We start from the raw sequence: 17,963 nt of genomic DNA, 5'->3' as shown, positions 1-17,963 counted from the left end.
GGTGATGTATACCATACAAGAGCGAAGGCAGTAACTGAACTTGAAGCCCTTACCCAAAAATGCAACTGACATGTGCGATGCCGAGCGCATCAACAGAAATTGTCCGAGCTGCATGCTGACCTGCAGGGCATGAATCATGAATCGATATTGTGGCTCTCAGGCCTGAAACAGCTCACAAAGAACCCAGCAAACAACATACGGAGTACACGAAAGCCATTCGCTCGAATGCCGACATGGCAGATATTACTCCGTGCCACATGTCCTTGACAAAGCTGCTGGTCTCCCATTCGCAGACAAGACCGACCGGAAAGAAGACCCTGTTTCATACGCGCCACTGACGCCACCCAGCGCGTACTCGGAGTTTTACCATGCAGGGCCCAGATTTACGCCATGCCACCCTGTTTCAGCTCCCTTTCCCTTCCCCAGAGTCAATGAAGGAAGGCTGCTGAATGGCCCCTGTACCCGCCAGGCCCCTGCCGTGGGGGGTATACATTTCCCGTCCAGCAAGCCACCGTCACACCGTGCCTGATTTTCAGATGCATGTCCAATCAGGATTATTGGACTGTCGGCATGCTTCGTTTGGACGTTGGCGACTCGATCGATCGTACCCCGCCCTTCTGATATATCGCGCCATCGAGTGCCTGGCCAACAGGACTCTATCTTGGCCTTGCTAACGCAAATTGCTAAGGACGACGAGCTTCCGCCGAGCTGTTTGCGCGGGATGTCCTGCTTGGCTGTCAGCCCTGTCGAGAGGGGGAAAGTTACCAGGTACCTATAGGTACTCCGTAGGAAGGGCAGGCTGGGCAGAGGTATAAAGCGTGCCTGTTCCTGGACCAGATGGCACATTCAACTCGCCTTCGTTCCTTAACAACCACCAAAAGTTAGCAAAGCAGGGCTTTCGCTCCACGTTCCTTCTATCCTCTTCTTCTCTGTCTCTCCTTAAGCTTTTTTGTCGAGTCTGCCGTGCAGACTTTAGTCTTGATTCATCCTTCATTATTCGATACAGTTTTATACACCATGGCATCCTTCACTCTCTGGAATATCACCGTCATCGTACTGGTCATTGCCATTGCGACCTTGGGCAACGCAGCGCCTGCTCCTCAACGCCGCCCTCACTGGGGCTGGAACCACGACAACGACTACGAGGACTCCAGCACCGAGACTGGAACCTGGACGCTCCCCTGGATCCAGTCACACTCTCCAACTTCCACCCCAACTGGCTACGGCAATGGCAACGGAAACGGGTATGGCAACACTCTCCCCAGCTCTTCCACTCCCACGAGTACCAGCAGCCGCGCCCCCGTTGCAACTCCCACCTCAACCTCCACCTTATCCAGCAGCGGCAGCTCCAACTCCGACATCTGGCAACCGGCCGTAGGCACCCCCTGGCAAATCATCCTCTCCTCAGCCCTAGATCCCAGCCTCACAAACGCCAACGCCAACGCCAACGCCAAATCCGCCTCCGCCTCCGCCTCCGCCTCTCCCCGCGTCTCCATCTACGACATCGACCTCTACGAAAACGACGCCGCCACAATCTCGTCCCTAAAATCCCAAGGCATCAACGTAATCTGCTACTTCTCCGCAGGCACCTACGAAGACTGGCGGCCCGACGCCTCCTCGTTCTCCTCCTCCGACCTCGGCGCCGCCCTCCCAGACTGGGCGGGCGAGAACTGGCTGGACCTGCGCTCGGCGAACGTCCGCGCCATCATGTCGTCGCGCCTCGACACGGCCAAGGAAAAAGGCTGCGACGGCGTCGACCCCGATAACGTCGACGCGTACGGCAACAATGCAGGCGGGCTCGGCCTCACGGAGGACGACTCCGTTGACTTCGTCAATTACCTTGCCGACCAGGCCCATTCGCGGGGTCTATCGATTGGGCTTAAGAACGCGGGCGCCATTATCCCGCGCGTTATTGATAATGTGGAGTTCAGCGTGAATGAGCAGTGCGCTGAGTACGATGAGTGTGATCTCTACCAGGCGTTTGTGCAGCAGGACAAGCCGGTTTTCCATATTGAGTATCCGGCTGGCGGGGAGGTGAGTACGGCGGATGTGGACAAGGCGAGTCTGTGTGCGGGCTTTGAGGGGGCGGAGGGGTTTTCGACGGTCATTAAGGATTTGGATTTGGGGGTGTGGGTGCAGGAGTGTTGAGCTGGTTTTGCCTTGTCTTTGTTATATATATGGATAGTGGTTTGGTGAATGGGTGATACGACTAGAGGAGGTAGGGGAGATATACGGTATGTCAGGCATTGCAGTTGTTAGCTAGAAAGTAGGTACAGAAATCATAGAAAAGAGCTCGCTCTGCTTGTGCTTGTATCCATAGATATTGACCGTAGTTTGACGCGACCCCCAAGCCCTACCTAGGTACTTTAGTAGCTCTAAGGTTTACGTTAGGTCTGCTCTACCTATATTCTAAACAGCCCCGATCCTTAACGGTCCTAGAACATGCCAGCCATCTGCAAAGGCCGCTACAGATGTCCAGGTGATGTAACCCTGAGTACTCTACATCAAATGCACAGATATATATCGGCAGAAGAGTTATTCGCCGAGGGACTCGGCCGAAGGAAAGTCCCCGACCGTCATGACATTCCAGCCCTTGACGCCTCATGAAAACAAGATGAAAACGAGAATAGGTCCATACGGGTGCGTCACCTACTCGGACCTACCATAGGTATTTGAGACAGGCTCGCGTTTTCCCTAGCAATATGCCATCAACCCGGCCAGCCAAACCATGATTCGTGTTCGGGGTGAAGCTTTAGTGAGACGAAGTACATTGTATTATAGTTGCACTAATACCGAAATGCTTTTCATGGCTTCAGGTACGAATACGGTACCTAGTAAGGTTAGGTTTAGGCCGTAGTTGCGGAATGCGACCATGCTGCATTAGAGCAAAACAGGTGCTTCTCAGTCTTGCAGGTGCTCCAGGGGTTCATGCACGTAAAACCCCGGATACGAAGACCATAGCTCAGTAGAACTGGCGGAACATTTCAGGTATCGAATGGGAAGTATGCATTGGTGGCACGCGGTTCGAAGGTCTGTCTGTGCAGGCGATCACAGGGGTATGGAGCGAGGCGGCTGGCTGGTTTGTATCTAAAAGATGTTTGTTGTCATTGGCTGCTTTGAATGGAAGAAGGTCAGGGTCATTGCATGGCTCAGTATGGGGCTACTGCGGACGAACCCGTCACACAGCCCTGAGAGGGTTTGTGATACCCAAGGCTGTAGTATCCTATACCAAAATACCCCGTCCACGACATGTGGCAGTCTACCTGCCAGTGATAGCACATGCACGCCAAAGAACCAGCGGGCCAAGTCACAATTGCCCCGGGTTTGTCCCGCGAGAAGTATATATCGGGATAGCTTGATCGGTTGACATGTTCCAGGGCCAGCAACAGTCTCAAACTCGGCAGTTTAGAGTATACATAGATCACGATGCTGCTCTTCCACTCAATACTCACTATCTCCCTCTGCCTCTTCAATGCCCCCTCTGCCTCAGCATGGTGCGGCATCCCTCACCCCACCGAAGCCGGTCTCGCCGCCCACCGCAGACTCCGCGCCCAGGAAGCCTCCAGCTTACTCTCCCAGCCCAACAACTCCACCCTACAACCCCGCCAGGTCGACGGCATGCAGATCCAAGTCTACTTCCACCTCGTCCGCACGTCCGAGTCCGAGAGCGCCGTGCTGGACTGGCAGGTGCGGCAGCAGGTACGCCACGTTCCCCCTCACTCGCCTAGGGTACCCAATCATACCCTCTGTTAACGAGCCAGGTGTACATCCTAAACCAGTACTTCCGCGCCACGGGCTTCAGCTTCGTCCTGGCCGGCACAGACTCCCAGATCATCCCGGACCTGCGGCCCGTCTGGGGCGGGACAGAGCAGGACCTGCAGATCAAGCAGGTCCGCGTCGGGGACATGCAGACGCTGAACTTTTACGTCGTGCCGGCGATAATTGACAGTTTTGCGGGATATGCGTGTGTCCTTCTGCCCACTTCCCTTTCGCGGAATATGTGCTGACAAGATCACTTCGATTGCCGGTAGGACGTTCCCTTGGTGGTCGGTTGAAAACCCGCAGGCCGACGGGGTCGTCATGCAACGCGACTATATCCCCGGCGGGCGGAACATCGGGTATAACACGGGGAAGATTGGGGTTCATGAGGTCGGACACTGGTTGGGGCTGCTGCATACGTTCCAGGGCGGGTGTGATGGGGGCGATATGATCGATGATACGCCTGCGGAGGCGAGTCCGACGTATGGGTGTCCGTTTGTACGTCCCAGCTGTTCTATTATCCACTGAGCTTGCTTGGGAGGGAACTAGGCGATCTGGCTAACTGGTCGTCTTGTCTCGTCAGAGCCGTGATAGTTGTCCCCAGCCTGGCACGGATCCAATCCATAACCTCATGGACTATACGAATGATGGGTGTCGATGGCAGTTCACCGCTGGCCAGGTGCAGCGCATGTATGGCATGTATACGCAGTACAGGGTTCCGCCTGTGGGTGGCGGGGAGACTGGCGAGCCGGTTCCTGGGGAGCCTAATGAGCCGCAGCCGGGGGAGCCGGGGGGTTTCTGACGATGCGCTTGGTGTCTATGGATGAAGGGCTTGGGATGCAACCTGGATGCGAGTCAGGCCTTGTCATTTTGCTCGTCATTGATTGTTGACAATCTTGTCCATATATAGCTCCGACATACTGGTACCTAGGGTTGTGTCTGATTAGAGAGCCCTCTCACTGGTAGCTGGGAGATCAACTCTTGGGTAGTGTAGTACGCGACTGCAGCCATAATAGCTAGAACTATCACAGAACTCGTTGGGAACAGAAAGAAGAAAGAGAGAGAGAGAGAGAAATGACCCGTGGAGGAGAAACATGGTCATGGGGAACCTCGCAGTCCTTACTCCTGTGCGTCCAAGCCATACTCAATCACGATACTCTACCTATTCCCACGAAGACTTCTCAGCATTGCATCTCCCCACTCCGCAGAAAAGGGCACACCCCCGATACCATGTTGCCTGGCGTATTCCATCCTACCCGCCGGGCTATAATCCATGCCAGCTGACTTCATGAAGTCAAGATGGGAAAGGGGATCTAGAAAGGTTAGCATCCAGCAGCGACCCTGCGTTAAAACAGATAGAAAGGAAATGTATGAGAAGGGAACTAACCTCCACCTCCGCTGAACGGATCACCGTGATTGAAGCGAGGGCCCTTCCTACTCCCTCCACCCCGTCCATCTCCACCTCCAACACCAACGTTGACCTCGACGTTGCGGAAAAACCACGCAGCCCCGTCGAGAAAAACCTGCCAGCCAGATCTGGGCTCAGACTGGGAGCCAGTCTTCTTCGGAGGGGAGTCAACCCCAGTCGACCCTGCTGCCGCAGGTGCAGGTGCATCCGCATCCGTAGTTTTGCCAGACTGCGACGACGACGACGACGACGGGGCAGGCAACCCGAGCAGTCTCCCCGCATCCGTATCGTGAATTGGCACATCACCATCCAGCTCCCTCTCAATCTTCGCAACGCCGGTCCCAGCCATAGACGCCCCATAATTCCGCACAACCATGTCCCTCGCCCCCCGCGCAATCCGCCCACGGTCCATAAACCAATCGATGACAGCCCCCGTATCCTCACCGGCATCATACGCCCGACCATGCTGGTACGTCTTGAGCTCCTGCGCCCCAAACTGGAGCCCTCCTCCCACTTCCCCCGCAGGCTCCGAAGACGCCGGCTACAAGCCACCGCCTGACCGGGCGTCGCGGTCCAGAATGTCGTTACAAGCGTGACGCGCGGGATATACGCGGCGCCGCTCAGCGCGCGGACGAACTGGAGGAGCTTGCGGTCGGAATTGTCGAATCGCTCTTGCGCAATGCTGGTTAGGTAGAGGATTCCCGGGATGCGGGCGAAGGGGCGGATGGATGGATGTCAGGGCGCGCGCGATCTCGGTGAATGTGGCTTGTTCGGCGCCTGGGTCGAAGCCTGGTGTGTCCATTATGAAGTATGGGTGGTTGTTGATGGTGGCTTTGCAGAGGGCTGTGGCTTTTGTGACTGTGTTTGACATGGATGGGTCAGTATCCATTGCCTGCGGATATCCATGGATGGATGTTGAGGGACGGCGACGGTGACTGTGACTGTGGGTGCTGGATGCTCTAGGTAGGCGGGATATAGAAGCAGATGAACGTACCAGAGTCAGCGTTCTGTTCGGAGTAGCCGCTGAGCCCGGATAGGTCCTCTAGAAGAGATGATTTCCCGGCGCCGGTGCGTCCGAGGATGAGGAGGACGCTGGAAGGGGTCTTGGCTTTTCTGCTCGCGGCCGGTTAGGACTGCATACCATACCATAGCACTGGGAACGGGCAGGGCGCTGACTTGAATTGCGCCTCGAGCTCTGCGAGGCAGTCTTCGGTTCGTTTGGCTGTGGACGCCATACGTGGTCTGATGCCCGGTGTAGAGGGTTATGTGGAAATGGGAAGGGGAGGAAAGAAGGTTGATACTAGAGGCCGTAGCAGAGAATTGCTCGGAATTGAAAGGCTTTATATAGAGGGTGACCTTGCCCATAGGTTCACAATTAGCACAGCCTCCAAAGGTCCTTGTCAAGCTCACGGTGGGTTACAAGGCCCGGCGGCAAGGAGGTGCATGATGGAGGGTGACCCCTAGACCGCGCACAGCCAATAGTTCTTTTGAGGAAGGCGATGTTAGACTCATGACTTGGAGGTCATGATTCTCGATATTTGTAGGCTATTCTCAGCGCCTTGCTGGAGGCTATGGTAGGTATATTTCGATATGGCGTCCCGAGGCTACCCAGGGGCAAAAAGGGATATGCTAGCATGACCTTTGAAACGTAGTAAACCATAAGGTTCTGCCTTTTGACAGGTTAACCTACTCCGGTATGGAAACACATGATTATAATGGGACGTGGCTCTCTGGCGTACGGCGCAGATGCTGAGCCGCCGCCGATACATCCAAGATTTGAGAATGAAGAAACTTGCTCCAGTTAAGCCTACAGCCAATTAATAGGATGGTACCGAAAACGTCTCCAATCTTGTAGGGTTGTGTGCAGCCCAGGCGTATCCCACCTAGATGTTATGCTCTTTATGACAAGTCCCATGGTAAGTAGGACTTTTGTTTACGATCTACAGGTCAAGAGAAAGAGACCTTTTCTTTGGGAGAGAAGCCCGCCTACGGAGACATAATTACAGATCGAAATCTCTGTGATATATCTGTACAGCTTCCTGGCACGGAGTACGACCTTTCGTCCAGTGAACAGCCCCCGAAGTCCTGCGTACGCGGCTATCTACACCCTCCACCTGGCTCTGTCTATCCCAGCTCGTCTTCTCTGGAATGAGCTTCTCAGCGGCAGTTTGATCAAAGGCCCGAATATGTTCTTCATCGATTGCTTATTCCTTCGTGTACCCATCGCGGAGCTGAGATACTCACCCAGGTCCACGGGTAGTAAACATGGGTTAACTCATCAACGTTGGGGACTTGCTCTGCATCTGCCCCTTGACATCCTCGAGGCTTGCTCAGAGGTCATTCCGGAGTAAAGCTTCAGTCGGAAGGAAGTCCGCTATCCCGTCGTCCCATGCTTGCCATCATTGATCACCCCGGTCGTTGCTGCCTCACTACGGCGTCTTTCCGGGCTCCGCGGCCTGTCAAGATGCTTCAAGAGTACCCCGAGACGGCGGTCGAGGCTGAATACCCTCCAGGGCTGCAGAGTGTGCAACCTGGCTTGCAAGTCCGATAGGGTCACTGTTCCAATCCTGTCCAGAGCGTCGCACAGCAACCCAGGGGAGCCAATGATCAGGTATTCTTCCCCTTGCAGGATCAATGTGCCTTCCTTTTGGAGTGATGATTGTCGATACATGTTGGTGGGCGAAGACTCAAAAATGCAGAGGATCCCACTGTTCTTCTTTTTTTCTCTGTTCGGCTTCAGCCCAGCCACCGGAGTAGTTTTGGGTCAAGCTGATACTCCTTTTTACATGCTCCATCTTCTGCGCCGTTTTTAATGAATAGCAGGGGTCATCGTCCAATCCACTGCGCCTTTTAGTCCATTGTTCCTTTAGCCGTTCCCCTGGACCTTCGACCAAGTTGTCATGATGGTAGCTGCCACGCAGATCGAGGCTCTCACACCCCTCGACCTCTCCCTAGTCGGCGGTTACATCCCAGTGATCTACACGTTCAAGTCCAGCGAGAACACATCAGCGATTATACCATTCCTCCAAAGTGGCCTCGACAAGCTCATCGTCCAGCTCCCCTGGCTAACCGGCCACGTCGTGGAAACAACAACCGACGGCCTCCACATCCAATACGACACATTCAAGCCGATCTCCATTATAGACAAAGGCACAATTGACGCCTCCTACAATGTCCACGCCGCGCAGGGCATGCCTCCAGAAGCTATCCCAATGACCGTGTTTCCAATGCTCCCAAGAACCAGCAATGTGTCCGTGGAAAAGGGGATGAGCTCGGGAGAGGCCGTCTTTTCTGCAAGCGTGTTTCGGTTTGGAGATGAGTGCGGGATAGGGCTGTGCGAGGTGATGCGTTTGTGGACCGATCACATCACCGCCGCCGTGGTACCATCCGGATCGACTGCCGATGCTTCGTTCAACCCAAGACCGAGACTCCCTCGCCTGACGGAAGCCATGGACACAGAGCTGGCTGCTGTGGAGGCTAGCGGCGCATCGACAGACGACCTCTTCGCCCTACATCCTGAGTTCTCGCGCGCCCCCGTCCTGAACCCGGCCCAGGTCCCCAACTGCACGCCGAAGATCTTCACGATCCCATTGTCGCGGATCGAAGTAATCAAGCGCCACATCGAGCTCTCCCTGCGCTCGATGGGCGTAGCAGTGACCACGAACATGGTCGTCACGGCCATCCTCTGGGCAGCCGTCACGCGAGCACGCATGCAGCGCGATCCCAGTCTGGCCGGAGAGCAGACGCGCCTTGTGACGCCCGTCAATGTCCGCTCGCGCATAGGTCCGACCTTCTCCAGCCGGGCGGACCCGTACTTTGGGAACGTCGTTGTGCGCGCCACGGCAAACGTTCCGGCTGAACGGCTGGGGTTGGGATTGACCTCGAGTAGCAGCTCTACGTCTGGGTCTGCATCTTCATCTGCATCTGCACCTTCATCCCTTGTCAGTATCTGCCGCTCCATCGCGAACGCACAGTCCCTCACCAGCATAAACGCACGCTTCATCGCCGAGTGCTATACCCTCGCCGACCGGGCCGATTTCCTGTCCATCTACTCCGGGTCCTTCGAGTTTCTTCGTCAACAGCTGGGCAGATCTCGACGTATACGGGATGGACTTTGGAGGGGGGCTTGGACGTCCTAGCTTCTGCCGAATCCCGGGGCGTATACCGAGGTTGATGGGGTGGGATTCATATTGCCCAGGAGAAGAGGAGAAGCCGATGAGAAGCTGGAGGTTGTTGTTATGCTGAGACGGGAGGATATGGCTGTCATTGAGAAGGATTTACATTGGAAGGGGCTTGCTTTGTGAGTGTCGTGGGCATAGAGCATGTTAGGTAGAGTACAGTCAAATGGCATGCCTCGAAGCTCTAGCTTCAGTGTCACACCCGGTACGTAGCTAGTATCACCGGCCTCATTTCCATTATATCTATCCGGCCTGAAGCTTATACATATACTCAACAGTCATGGGGCTTGAGCCAGGGCTAGGTTCGATTCGAATGCATCGCTAATCTTCTACTTCTACCCATGGTAGTGGCACCTGAGACGCGGCACGTCTCGGCATGAGTTGCGTCCACGTAGCATCTGGGGGCCCACCAACTGTGAGCCACACGCAGAGTGACGGCGGTGATAACATGATGCCTACATGCCTACATTGGGACCTACCCTGTACCTACCTACCTATTCCTGCGGAAGCACGGCGCGACGCAACGCCGACGCACTTCTCAACAACTTGCAGTGGTTAGCGTACTAATGTAACGCGTGACTTCGTCCAGTGATGGAGCTCGTCGTGCCCTCCACGCAAGTCTATTCATGTTCCTTGCTTTCCAGCAGCTATCAGTCGGGGGTTACATCATAGCATACCATAAAAACTTGAGAAAGATCCAACGGGGCGGAAAAAGGCGGGAATTGACCAACCAAAAGCTACAAGCTGTCTTCCAGACATACCCTACCTACTACTTGGGCGTTGAAAACGCTAGATAGATGACGCTTGACGAGTAAGGCGAGCTCTCCAGCTGCCCAGAGGTCAAGGCTGGCGGACGGTCCCACTAGGTACCGTCGGCATGGTACAGGTGGACGGATTAGGATAAAATTACCACAGAAGGAAAGACAAAGTCATGGCTCACGAGCCTATCATACCATAGGTATGCTCCTTACCTCTCTTCGCTACCATGGCACAGATTCTCCGTTCCTCAACCCCGTCCGTCCCATACCCTAATCCCGAAAAACACACTCCCCGAGCTCGGATCTTCATCCCCATAGCCCCCGCCAGAGACTCTAGCCAACAGGCGATTGTCTGAGATCCAATAGCCATTCTTCCCGTCTCTGACGCCCAAAACCTGCTTCCTTGGTTGCGAGGCAAAGAGCCCTCTAGGGCACCTACGTATACCCCGCAGTCTATCCTAGCCCCATGTCGAAATCAGCGAGAGATGTTGGGGCTAGACGAGACCCTCCACTTCAGCCCAAGATCCCACCAGTGAATGTGAGGCCGTTGGCTCCGGAGCTGAGCTGCAGGCGGCCGAGTACGCCTGGCAGCTAGGTGCTGTGGCCTGTCTGCAGGCTAGGAATTGGGCCGCAACCAGGGCTCAAGCTTTGTGGTCCTTGGAAGGATGTGGTGGGTGTTATTGGATGACAGTCGTCTCTCCGGCCGCTGGGTAGGATGATGGGACGGCTGGGGAGGGATGGAATGCCGGCCGCGTGCAGATCGCCTGCCCTGGTGGGTGGGCAGGTGTAGGCCCCGGGTCCGCTGGGAAGGGAACCTGGTCACCTGCAAAGTCGCGTACCATGCCATACCGAGAGGGACTAGGATGGGGAGATGGCAGAAACGGTTTCTACCCCAAGGTACTCCGTAGTGGGATCCGTATTGCTCGCAATGCATTGGATCCCTGGCCGAGCTGTCGGGGTAATGGCCCTGGCATGCCGTCCTAGTACTGAGGACTCCGGATCTCCTCGCAGCCGGAAGATAAATCCGAGGATCCAGCTGGAGGCTGTGTGACCTGGCCTGTGCGACCATACTGACAGCAGGGAGTCAAAAGTACGGGGCTCACACCCCAGGCAGCGCTAACGGTTACCACGGTGTTGCCTCTCTGCCATCTGCAGAGGCATCGAGGTACCACACAGCGCCACAAGCTTCAAGTCCACGTGTGCTGCCCGATACTCCGGACCAGCTGCTGAGTTGCACAAGACATTGGCCACGGTGTGATGGACCGGGAATGATCTGCATCCGCGAAGCTTGGATCTGGGTCCGTGAGAGGGCAGACAGAGTCAGACGTACTTGCGCCCTGCCCGCACTGGCGGCTGCCCAGCATGTCCCATACCGAGTTCCTTCTGCTCCTCTGCTGCGGAACTGGAATCCCGGGATCTCAGCCCTGGAGAAGGTACGAGGGTGTTGACGCGGACTCAGGCTTGATTATACATGTAGGCATGGCAGGCTGCCCTGATAATCTCGATCTAGCCCTACTTAGGGCTGCAGCGAGTCAGTGCATGTCTCTCCTCGCGTCAAGTTACCCAGCAAGGGGCGATGAGATCGGATGTTCCAAGCTCGCGTCTGGATTGAAGATCGACAAGGGCACCATGACGGGCCTCGATAACGGCGCCGTACAAGCCCGATCACAATTCGATGGGACTCGAGCTGGAGCTTCCAGTCGATCTGCAGGTAAGCAGCCGCAGGTAAGTAGCCGCAGGCCCTGGCTTCCGTTCGTGTTCAGCGGGTCTTGATTCGCCGAGCAGCGCTGCACAGGCGTACAGCATGGCCAACTCGTATCCAATGGCCGCATGGCCGGGTCTGGATCCGGGCTGGCTGAAGCCTGAAATCCATCGAGGCCTCGACGTCGCCTAGCTTTGGACCTTGCGAGGGCCTCGGGCGAACCTACCTAAGCTAGAGCACAACGCGTCCCTCGGAGTGGTAGGAACCTTACTATGGCAGGCTGCCTTGACGTCCCGGCTGGCCGGTGTTCACTGGACCCTGTGTGTGCATGGAGATAGACAAAGCATTGAACGAAATGAGTAAACACAGCATGAGCTCGAGTAGATGCCCCGCCAAAGGGCATTCCCAGCTCGTACTACTCCATAGCTACTTGAGTAGCACAAGGATCCCTCTGCAGGTTGGCGAGCATCTCCGAGCCGGAGGGGAATTGGAGGACCCCTCACCGTCCGAGAGATCACTGGGCCACGTAACATACCTGCAGTGGTCCTTCTGTACAGGATCCATCTCAACCGACCAGTCACCAGCCGAGCCAGGGAGACGGGTTTGGGCATGGATGGTGAGATGAATTCAGCTCAGCTCGCGGTCTGTCCATCATACATTGGAAGCTGCAGATGGACCAGCATGGTCTGAGCGGATTACAGCTAGCAATCCCACCATGGCATCCGTTTATCTGGCGTTGTCTTTGAGATCTTCGCTTGCAGTCTCAGACTACCAAGATGTCCTACGTAGGTGTAGCTGGGGGCAGTGCAAGTATCCATCATATACTTAACAGAAAGCACAAGCTGTAGAATCGTGACAGGCCCAAAGACCAAAGACCATGTTGAACTAGCCAATCTCATACACAGCCACCCGCAGTGTTGAACCACATCCCCCCACCCCCGCCCATCCATCCATACATGTACGTAACAGCAGCCTCCCCTAACTACGAGCTCTCAATTCCAAATCAAACGAGCGAATCGGCGGAAGAAGCGGGTCGATATCGATATCGACTGCTGCCGGCGGCGCCGCACCCCCAGCAAGCCGGATCTCGTATCGGAGGATGATCTCGCCCAGGATCGTCTTCATCACGTTGATCGCATAGAACCGCCCGGGACACGACTGCCGCCCGTATCCGAATCTGTGGCCTGGTTAGCTACCTGTACACTTGACATTGAAACGTCGATGCCCGTGGGGTTGGTAGGGTTGCTCACTGGAGCCAGCCTGCGCGGAGATCCCCTGTAGATGACTGGTCAGCCAGAAGCAAATAAGGTAGGTTCATGAGGGCTGGTCTGGCGTACGGTGGGTTGAACGCAGATCACCGCTTGCATTCTCCTCCTTTGCCTTGGCGATCTTGTAGAACCGGAAGGCGTCGAAAGTCTCAGGCTCAGGGAAGATCTCTGCGTCGTGCAGGATGCTGCGCGTGGGGAACGCAAGCAGCGCGTTCCTGGGGAGGACGATGTCCCTGTCGAGGCGGAAGTTGTCGGCCGTTACGACGCGCAGCCCTGTCACTGTGACGCCTTGTTAACACGGACTTCCCATGCAGGTCTTGTGGAAAAGATGCCCTAATGTCGGCGGACGTACTCGCCATCACCCCCGCAGTGACCCTCAGCGCCTCCTGGATGAACGATTCCAGCCTGCGCATCCTGCCCGTCGCCTTGACCGTCCAGCCGTCGTTCTCCTCCCCCAGACACTGCACAATCTCCCCCCGGATCTCCGCATGGCACTCCGGATGCGCGGCAAGCTGAACAAGCAGCTTGACCAGTACACTCGCCAGCGTCTCAATCGACCCCGCCGCAACAGCAACAAGACGACGCGCAATGTCTTCGCCCTTCTTATCCTCCTCCGGCACATCCTGGTCCATCGCCCACTGCACGCAATCAAACGGTTTCTCGTCGTCGGCGAGCCCAGACGCCTGGCGGCGCTTGCGCTCGGCGATCTCGTCGTTCAGCGGCGTCACGACGGCCGGGAGGGACCGGCGGTGCCGCCAGTGGATCAGGTAGAGGATGGTGTTTTTCAGCGGGCCGAACGAGATGAAGCGCAGCGTGAAGGCGTAGGCGAGGATGTTGGCGACGTAGCGCGAGACGCCGGCGACGAAGCCCGCGTTGTTGGATAGGGTTTCGCCGTAGAGGATGCGGGCGCCGGGGCCCTGTGCTGTTTTCAGCGCGAGCTCGAATGCGTTGATCTTTTTCCAGTGCGGCGGGCGCCCGATGCTGCGGTCTAGGGCTTTGGCGGTTGCGCCGTGCACGATTGGTTTGATTGTTGCTGGACCGGTGATGGAACTGTTAGACTGCGCAGCGGGAGGAATCCTTGCCACGTACCTAGGTTACTGTTCATGAGCTTGGACACCACTTGGACGATGAGGTTGTTGATTTCCCCGGTGGGAAGGCCCACGTAGAAATACTGCTGCTTGTCAGGACCGTGTTTGGCAGGTCTATCACTGCTGTGCAGACTCACTGTATTGACAACCGCTGTAAAGCTGACCTCCGTCGGCGGCGCGTTCTTGATCCGCTCCAGGTATTTCTCTGGCAGGATATACGCGTAGTCTTGGAAGCCGGAGAGCCAGATCCGGAACGGCTGGCCATTCTTGCAGTACTGCCTCTGTGTCAGTGGTTCAGGTGTGCTGAGCTGGGAATGGATAATTACCTTGTAGTATCCTTCTTCGAGGTACGGAACGAGCCGGGGGAGGAAGATCCTCCACCAGACGCCGGATCGGTACGCATCTAGCAGTCGTGGCCTCGTCACCGTTGGGATCTCTGTGACTTTGTGGGCGTCTCTGGCTGCAGAACTGGAAATGTTGAAGTACAGGGCCCAGGGGATGATGGTGAAAAGTGCCACCGCGAGGAGTGGCATATGCCTGCCGTCGAGGAACGGGGATAGCAGCTCTGGGCGGAAGCATGGTCGTTAGCTCAATCAGACGCTGAAAGGAGAGAGTGAGAAGAATACCAGGGCATAGAGTGCTGGTCAGGTTGCAGCTCATTGTGGTGATTTACGGCGTCGTCAACGGATAGTCAGGTTCCAAATGCCTGGGAGCCTGGATGCCATGGTCGAAATGATATGAATCCCGCTGTATATTCATCGTCTGCCAGGCATTGTCAGACAGAATGCCACAGCACCTCGGGTATTGCGACCAATTTAGAACGCCACCATGGTTCGATTGGAAATCACACCAACAGCGCACCGACCCCGCTGTCAGATATGGATACCTGGTAATGAACTCTACGAGCAGGGATGCCCTGGACGGGAAGCTGAGATGGCCCACAGAGCTACAGTGAGGGCCATCCGAGGCTCAGAAGCCTGGTTTAGAAGCTACTCCCCCAGCATCATGATATAAATACCGCAGACACCAAGGTTACTCTGCCTGGCGATCCCAATCTCCACTAGCATTCTATTCAGTCTATCCCAAGTCAACCAACACCGACAATGGACACGATCAACGATGTCATGAAGCACTGCGTGCCGATCAACTACGCCGACTACGACCCTCTCCCAGCCGACCACTTCTGCACCTACCCCGTCTTCTGCTCCAAGGCCACAGCCGAAGCCATCGAAGCGAGCGCAACATTCACCGCAAACTGGAAGCGCGCCTGCAAGCTCGACGGCCTGCACCAGGACAAGCTCGACTTCCAGGCCTGCACCACGCACCTAGGCCACTACAACCAATGGGCGTACCCAGACTGTCTGCCCGAGCGAGTCTCGCTGAACGCCGTGCTCAGCGACTGCGCGTTCTTCTGGGATGGTATGTCTCCGCCATAAGTCTACGTGGGTGATGCTAAGCAGTCCTAGATGTCAGCGACAGCATCAGCGCCGAGAAGATGGACGAGCTCACGCAGGACTTTGGCATCGCGATGCTGAGCGAGCTGCAGTCGGGCCGGCGCATCGAGCCCACGTTCGAGATCAACCGGATCGCCGTGCAGGTCGCGCGCGATCTCATTGCCGTCGACCCCTTCACGGGCATCGGGCATCTGAAGGGGTGGAAGGGCCACCTTGATGCGCAGGAGAGGAGCACGCACAACAATATGTCGTGGGAGCAGTATGTTGAGCATCGGGTCAACGAGTCTGGGGGGAAGTAAGTCGCCGCCGGTTTACATGCTGATCCATGGTACATGGCTGACTTGTGACTCGCACCGCAGCTGGGGCATTTCGTTTGGATGCTGGACGAACGACATCCGCATTAGCGACGAGGAGAAGGAGTCGGTTCGGTATCTTACGCAGCTGGCGTGTGCGGGTGGGATCCTGGGGAATGACTACTATAGCTTTCCCAAGGAGTTTGATGAGCATCATCGGTCTGGGACGCTGGACCGGCTCCAGAATGGGGTTGCGTTGTTCATGCGGGAGTATGGGTACACCGAGGAGGAGGCGAAGGAGATCATCAAGGCGGAGGTGATCCGCAGGGAGAAGGAGTGGATGGATGGGTTTGATGCCTGGAGCCGCCAGGCGGGCCCCGAGTCTGGCGAAGTCCGCAGGTATCTTGTCATGACGATGGCGTTGATGTCCGGGAGCATGTTCTGGATGGCCCATGCCGGTCGCTACCACCGGACAGATCTCGCTACCACCGCCGAGGACCGCGCAACGATTATTGGGAAGGCCCACGGTGCTCTGCGAGTGCTGGAGGGGTATCCTCTGCCGAAGGGTATGGAGGGCATCGTGCGTGAGCCACGAGCAATCACCAACGCTAATGGACACGAGGTGCAGGCTCAGGCTCCGGCCCTAACAACCCAGAACGGTAACGGGCATGCCCAGGATGAGCATCATTTCAAAGAAAGGAGCAATGGAAGCAATGGGAATGGTAGTGTAAGCAATGGAGTCTATGTTCAGCCATTCAAGGCGCACGGCACCTGCACCAACTGCATGGCTGCCTATACGGCTCCGTTCCAAGAAGCTCCCGGCGAGGCAAGCCCCCTAATCTCCTCAAGGCGTACTGGACTGACATACGCAGATCTGCAACGCCCCATACGACTACATCGACTCGCTCCCATCCCAGAAGAACCGCAACAAGCTGCTCGACGCCCTCAACGACTGGCTGCAGGTCCCCTCCAGCTCCCTCGAGCGCATCAAGAACATCGTCCACATGCTGCACAACTCGTCTCTGATGTGAGTACTTTGCTAGCCGAGCGTCACCCGCTGACCTTTCAGGCTCGACGACATTGAAGACGCCTCGGCCCTCCGACGCGGCCAGCCCGTCACGCACGCCTTCTACGGCATCAGCCAGACCATCAACAGCGCCAACTACATCTACGTCAGTACAGTCCATGAAGTGACACAGCTCTACAATCCCAAGTGCTTGGACATTTTCATCGGTACATCACTCCTTACTCTACCTGCTATCCATGCTAACGTGCAACAGACGAACTCCGCAACCTCCACCGCGGCCAGAGCCTCGATCTGTACTGGCGGCACCACGCCCGCTGCCCAACAACAGAAGAGTACATCGTGATGGTCGACAACAAGACCGGCAGCCTCTTCCGGCTGATGCTGCGCCTCATGACCGCCGAATCACCAATCAGCCGGCCTCTAGACACGGCGCTTTCCCGACTCCTAACCCTAACCGGGCGGTACTACCAGATCAGGGACGACTATCTGAACCTGACGTCTGCAGACGTGAGTCTCCAGTCTCCAGTTTCTGCCTGGCCTCGCCACGTTTTCTTTTCGGTAGCTGGGGCTGCTAACCCACCCAACGCAGTACGAATCGAAAAAAGGCTTCTGCGAAGACTTCGACGAGGGCAAGTTCTCGCTTCCCCTGATCCACCTGCTCACCCACACCCGGCACCCCGACCGCATCACCTCCGCCCTCTTCAACCGGGTGCCCGGGACAGCTCTCCCGCGCGAGGTGAAGCGGCATATCCTGGCGGCGATGGAGGAGGCCCGGACGCTGGACTACACGCGGGACGTGCTGAAGTATCTGCATGAGGAGCTCATGGCGGCGCTGGATGAGACGGAGGATAGGCTGGGTGTTAATAATGGGGTGAGGATGATGCTTTTGGGGTTGGGACTTAGTCTTTCGTTGCGTTGAGGGTATGTGGGGATGCAGTGCTATGGTACTAGGGTGGCTGTGTAAAGGTTCAGTCTATGATAGGTAGGTATGATGTCTGCTTCACGATTTCGGATGTCTTCACGTGTTT

General features: G+C 56.4%; 6 protein-coding genes across 6 annotated transcripts; 4 read left to right on the top strand and 2 right to left on the bottom strand.

Moving 5' to 3' along the window:
• Positions 1-1,017: 1,017 nt before the first annotated feature.
• On the top strand, positions 1,018-2,148 carry DSM5745_00366 (endo alpha-1,4 polygalactosaminidase; the record flags this gene model as incomplete). The annotated part of the gene is made up of 1 exon (XM_026742382.1): positions 1,018-2,148. One exon carries the CDS (start codon positions 1,018-1,020, stop codon positions 2,146-2,148), a length of 1,131 nt encoding a protein of 376 aa, XP_026608227.1.
• Positions 2,149-5,141: 2,993 nt separating this feature from the next.
• Positions 5,142-6,402, bottom strand: DSM5745_00365 (uncharacterized protein; the record flags this gene model as incomplete). Its single annotated transcript, XM_026742381.1, has 4 exons — positions 5,142-5,708; positions 5,778-6,025; positions 6,162-6,280; positions 6,344-6,402. The coding sequence occupies 4 exons, from the start codon at positions 6,400-6,402 to the stop codon at positions 5,142-5,144; spliced, it is 993 nt and encodes a 330-aa protein (XP_026608226.1).
• A 1,668-nt stretch (positions 6,403-8,070) lies between these two features.
• On the top strand, positions 8,071-9,306 carry DSM5745_00364 (uncharacterized protein; the record flags this gene model as incomplete). The annotated part of the gene is made up of 1 exon (XM_026742380.1): positions 8,071-9,306. The coding sequence occupies one exon, from the start codon at positions 8,071-8,073 to the stop codon at positions 9,304-9,306; it is 1,236 nt and encodes a 411-aa protein (XP_026608225.1).
• A 2,159-nt stretch (positions 9,307-11,465) lies between these two features.
• Positions 11,466-11,997, top strand: DSM5745_00363 (uncharacterized protein; the record flags this gene model as incomplete). Its single annotated transcript, XM_026742379.1, has 2 exons — positions 11,466-11,814; positions 11,867-11,997. The coding sequence occupies 2 exons, from the start codon at positions 11,466-11,468 to the stop codon at positions 11,995-11,997; spliced, it is 480 nt and encodes a 159-aa protein (XP_026608224.1).
• Positions 11,998-12,783: 786 nt separating this feature from the next.
• Positions 12,784-14,694, bottom strand: DSM5745_00362 (cytochrome P450; the record flags this gene model as incomplete). The annotated part of the gene is made up of 6 exons (XM_026742378.1): positions 12,784-12,982; positions 13,056-13,080; positions 13,143-13,352; positions 13,426-14,106; positions 14,163-14,436; positions 14,488-14,694. 6 exons carry the CDS (start codon positions 14,692-14,694, stop codon positions 12,784-12,786), a joined length of 1,596 nt encoding a protein of 531 aa, XP_026608223.1.
• Positions 14,695-15,264: 570 nt separating this feature from the next.
• Positions 15,265-17,751, top strand: DSM5745_00361 (uncharacterized protein; the record flags this gene model as incomplete). The annotated part of the gene is made up of 6 exons (XM_026742377.1): positions 15,265-15,580; positions 15,628-15,910; positions 15,975-16,935; positions 16,995-17,080; positions 17,189-17,442; positions 17,525-17,751. The coding sequence occupies 6 exons, from the start codon at positions 15,265-15,267 to the stop codon at positions 17,749-17,751; spliced, it is 2,127 nt and encodes a 708-aa protein (XP_026608222.1).
• Between the last annotated feature and the right edge of the window lie 212 nt (positions 17,752-17,963).

The sequence above is a fragment of the Aspergillus mulundensis genome (genome assembly GCF_003369625.1).
Source record: "Aspergillus mulundensis strain DSM 5745 chromosome Unknown scaffold_0, whole genome shotgun sequence".
NCBI lineage: Eukaryota > Fungi > Ascomycota > Eurotiomycetes > Eurotiales > Aspergillaceae > Aspergillus > Aspergillus mulundensis.
This window is presented reverse-complemented; position numbering and strand designations above follow the sequence as displayed.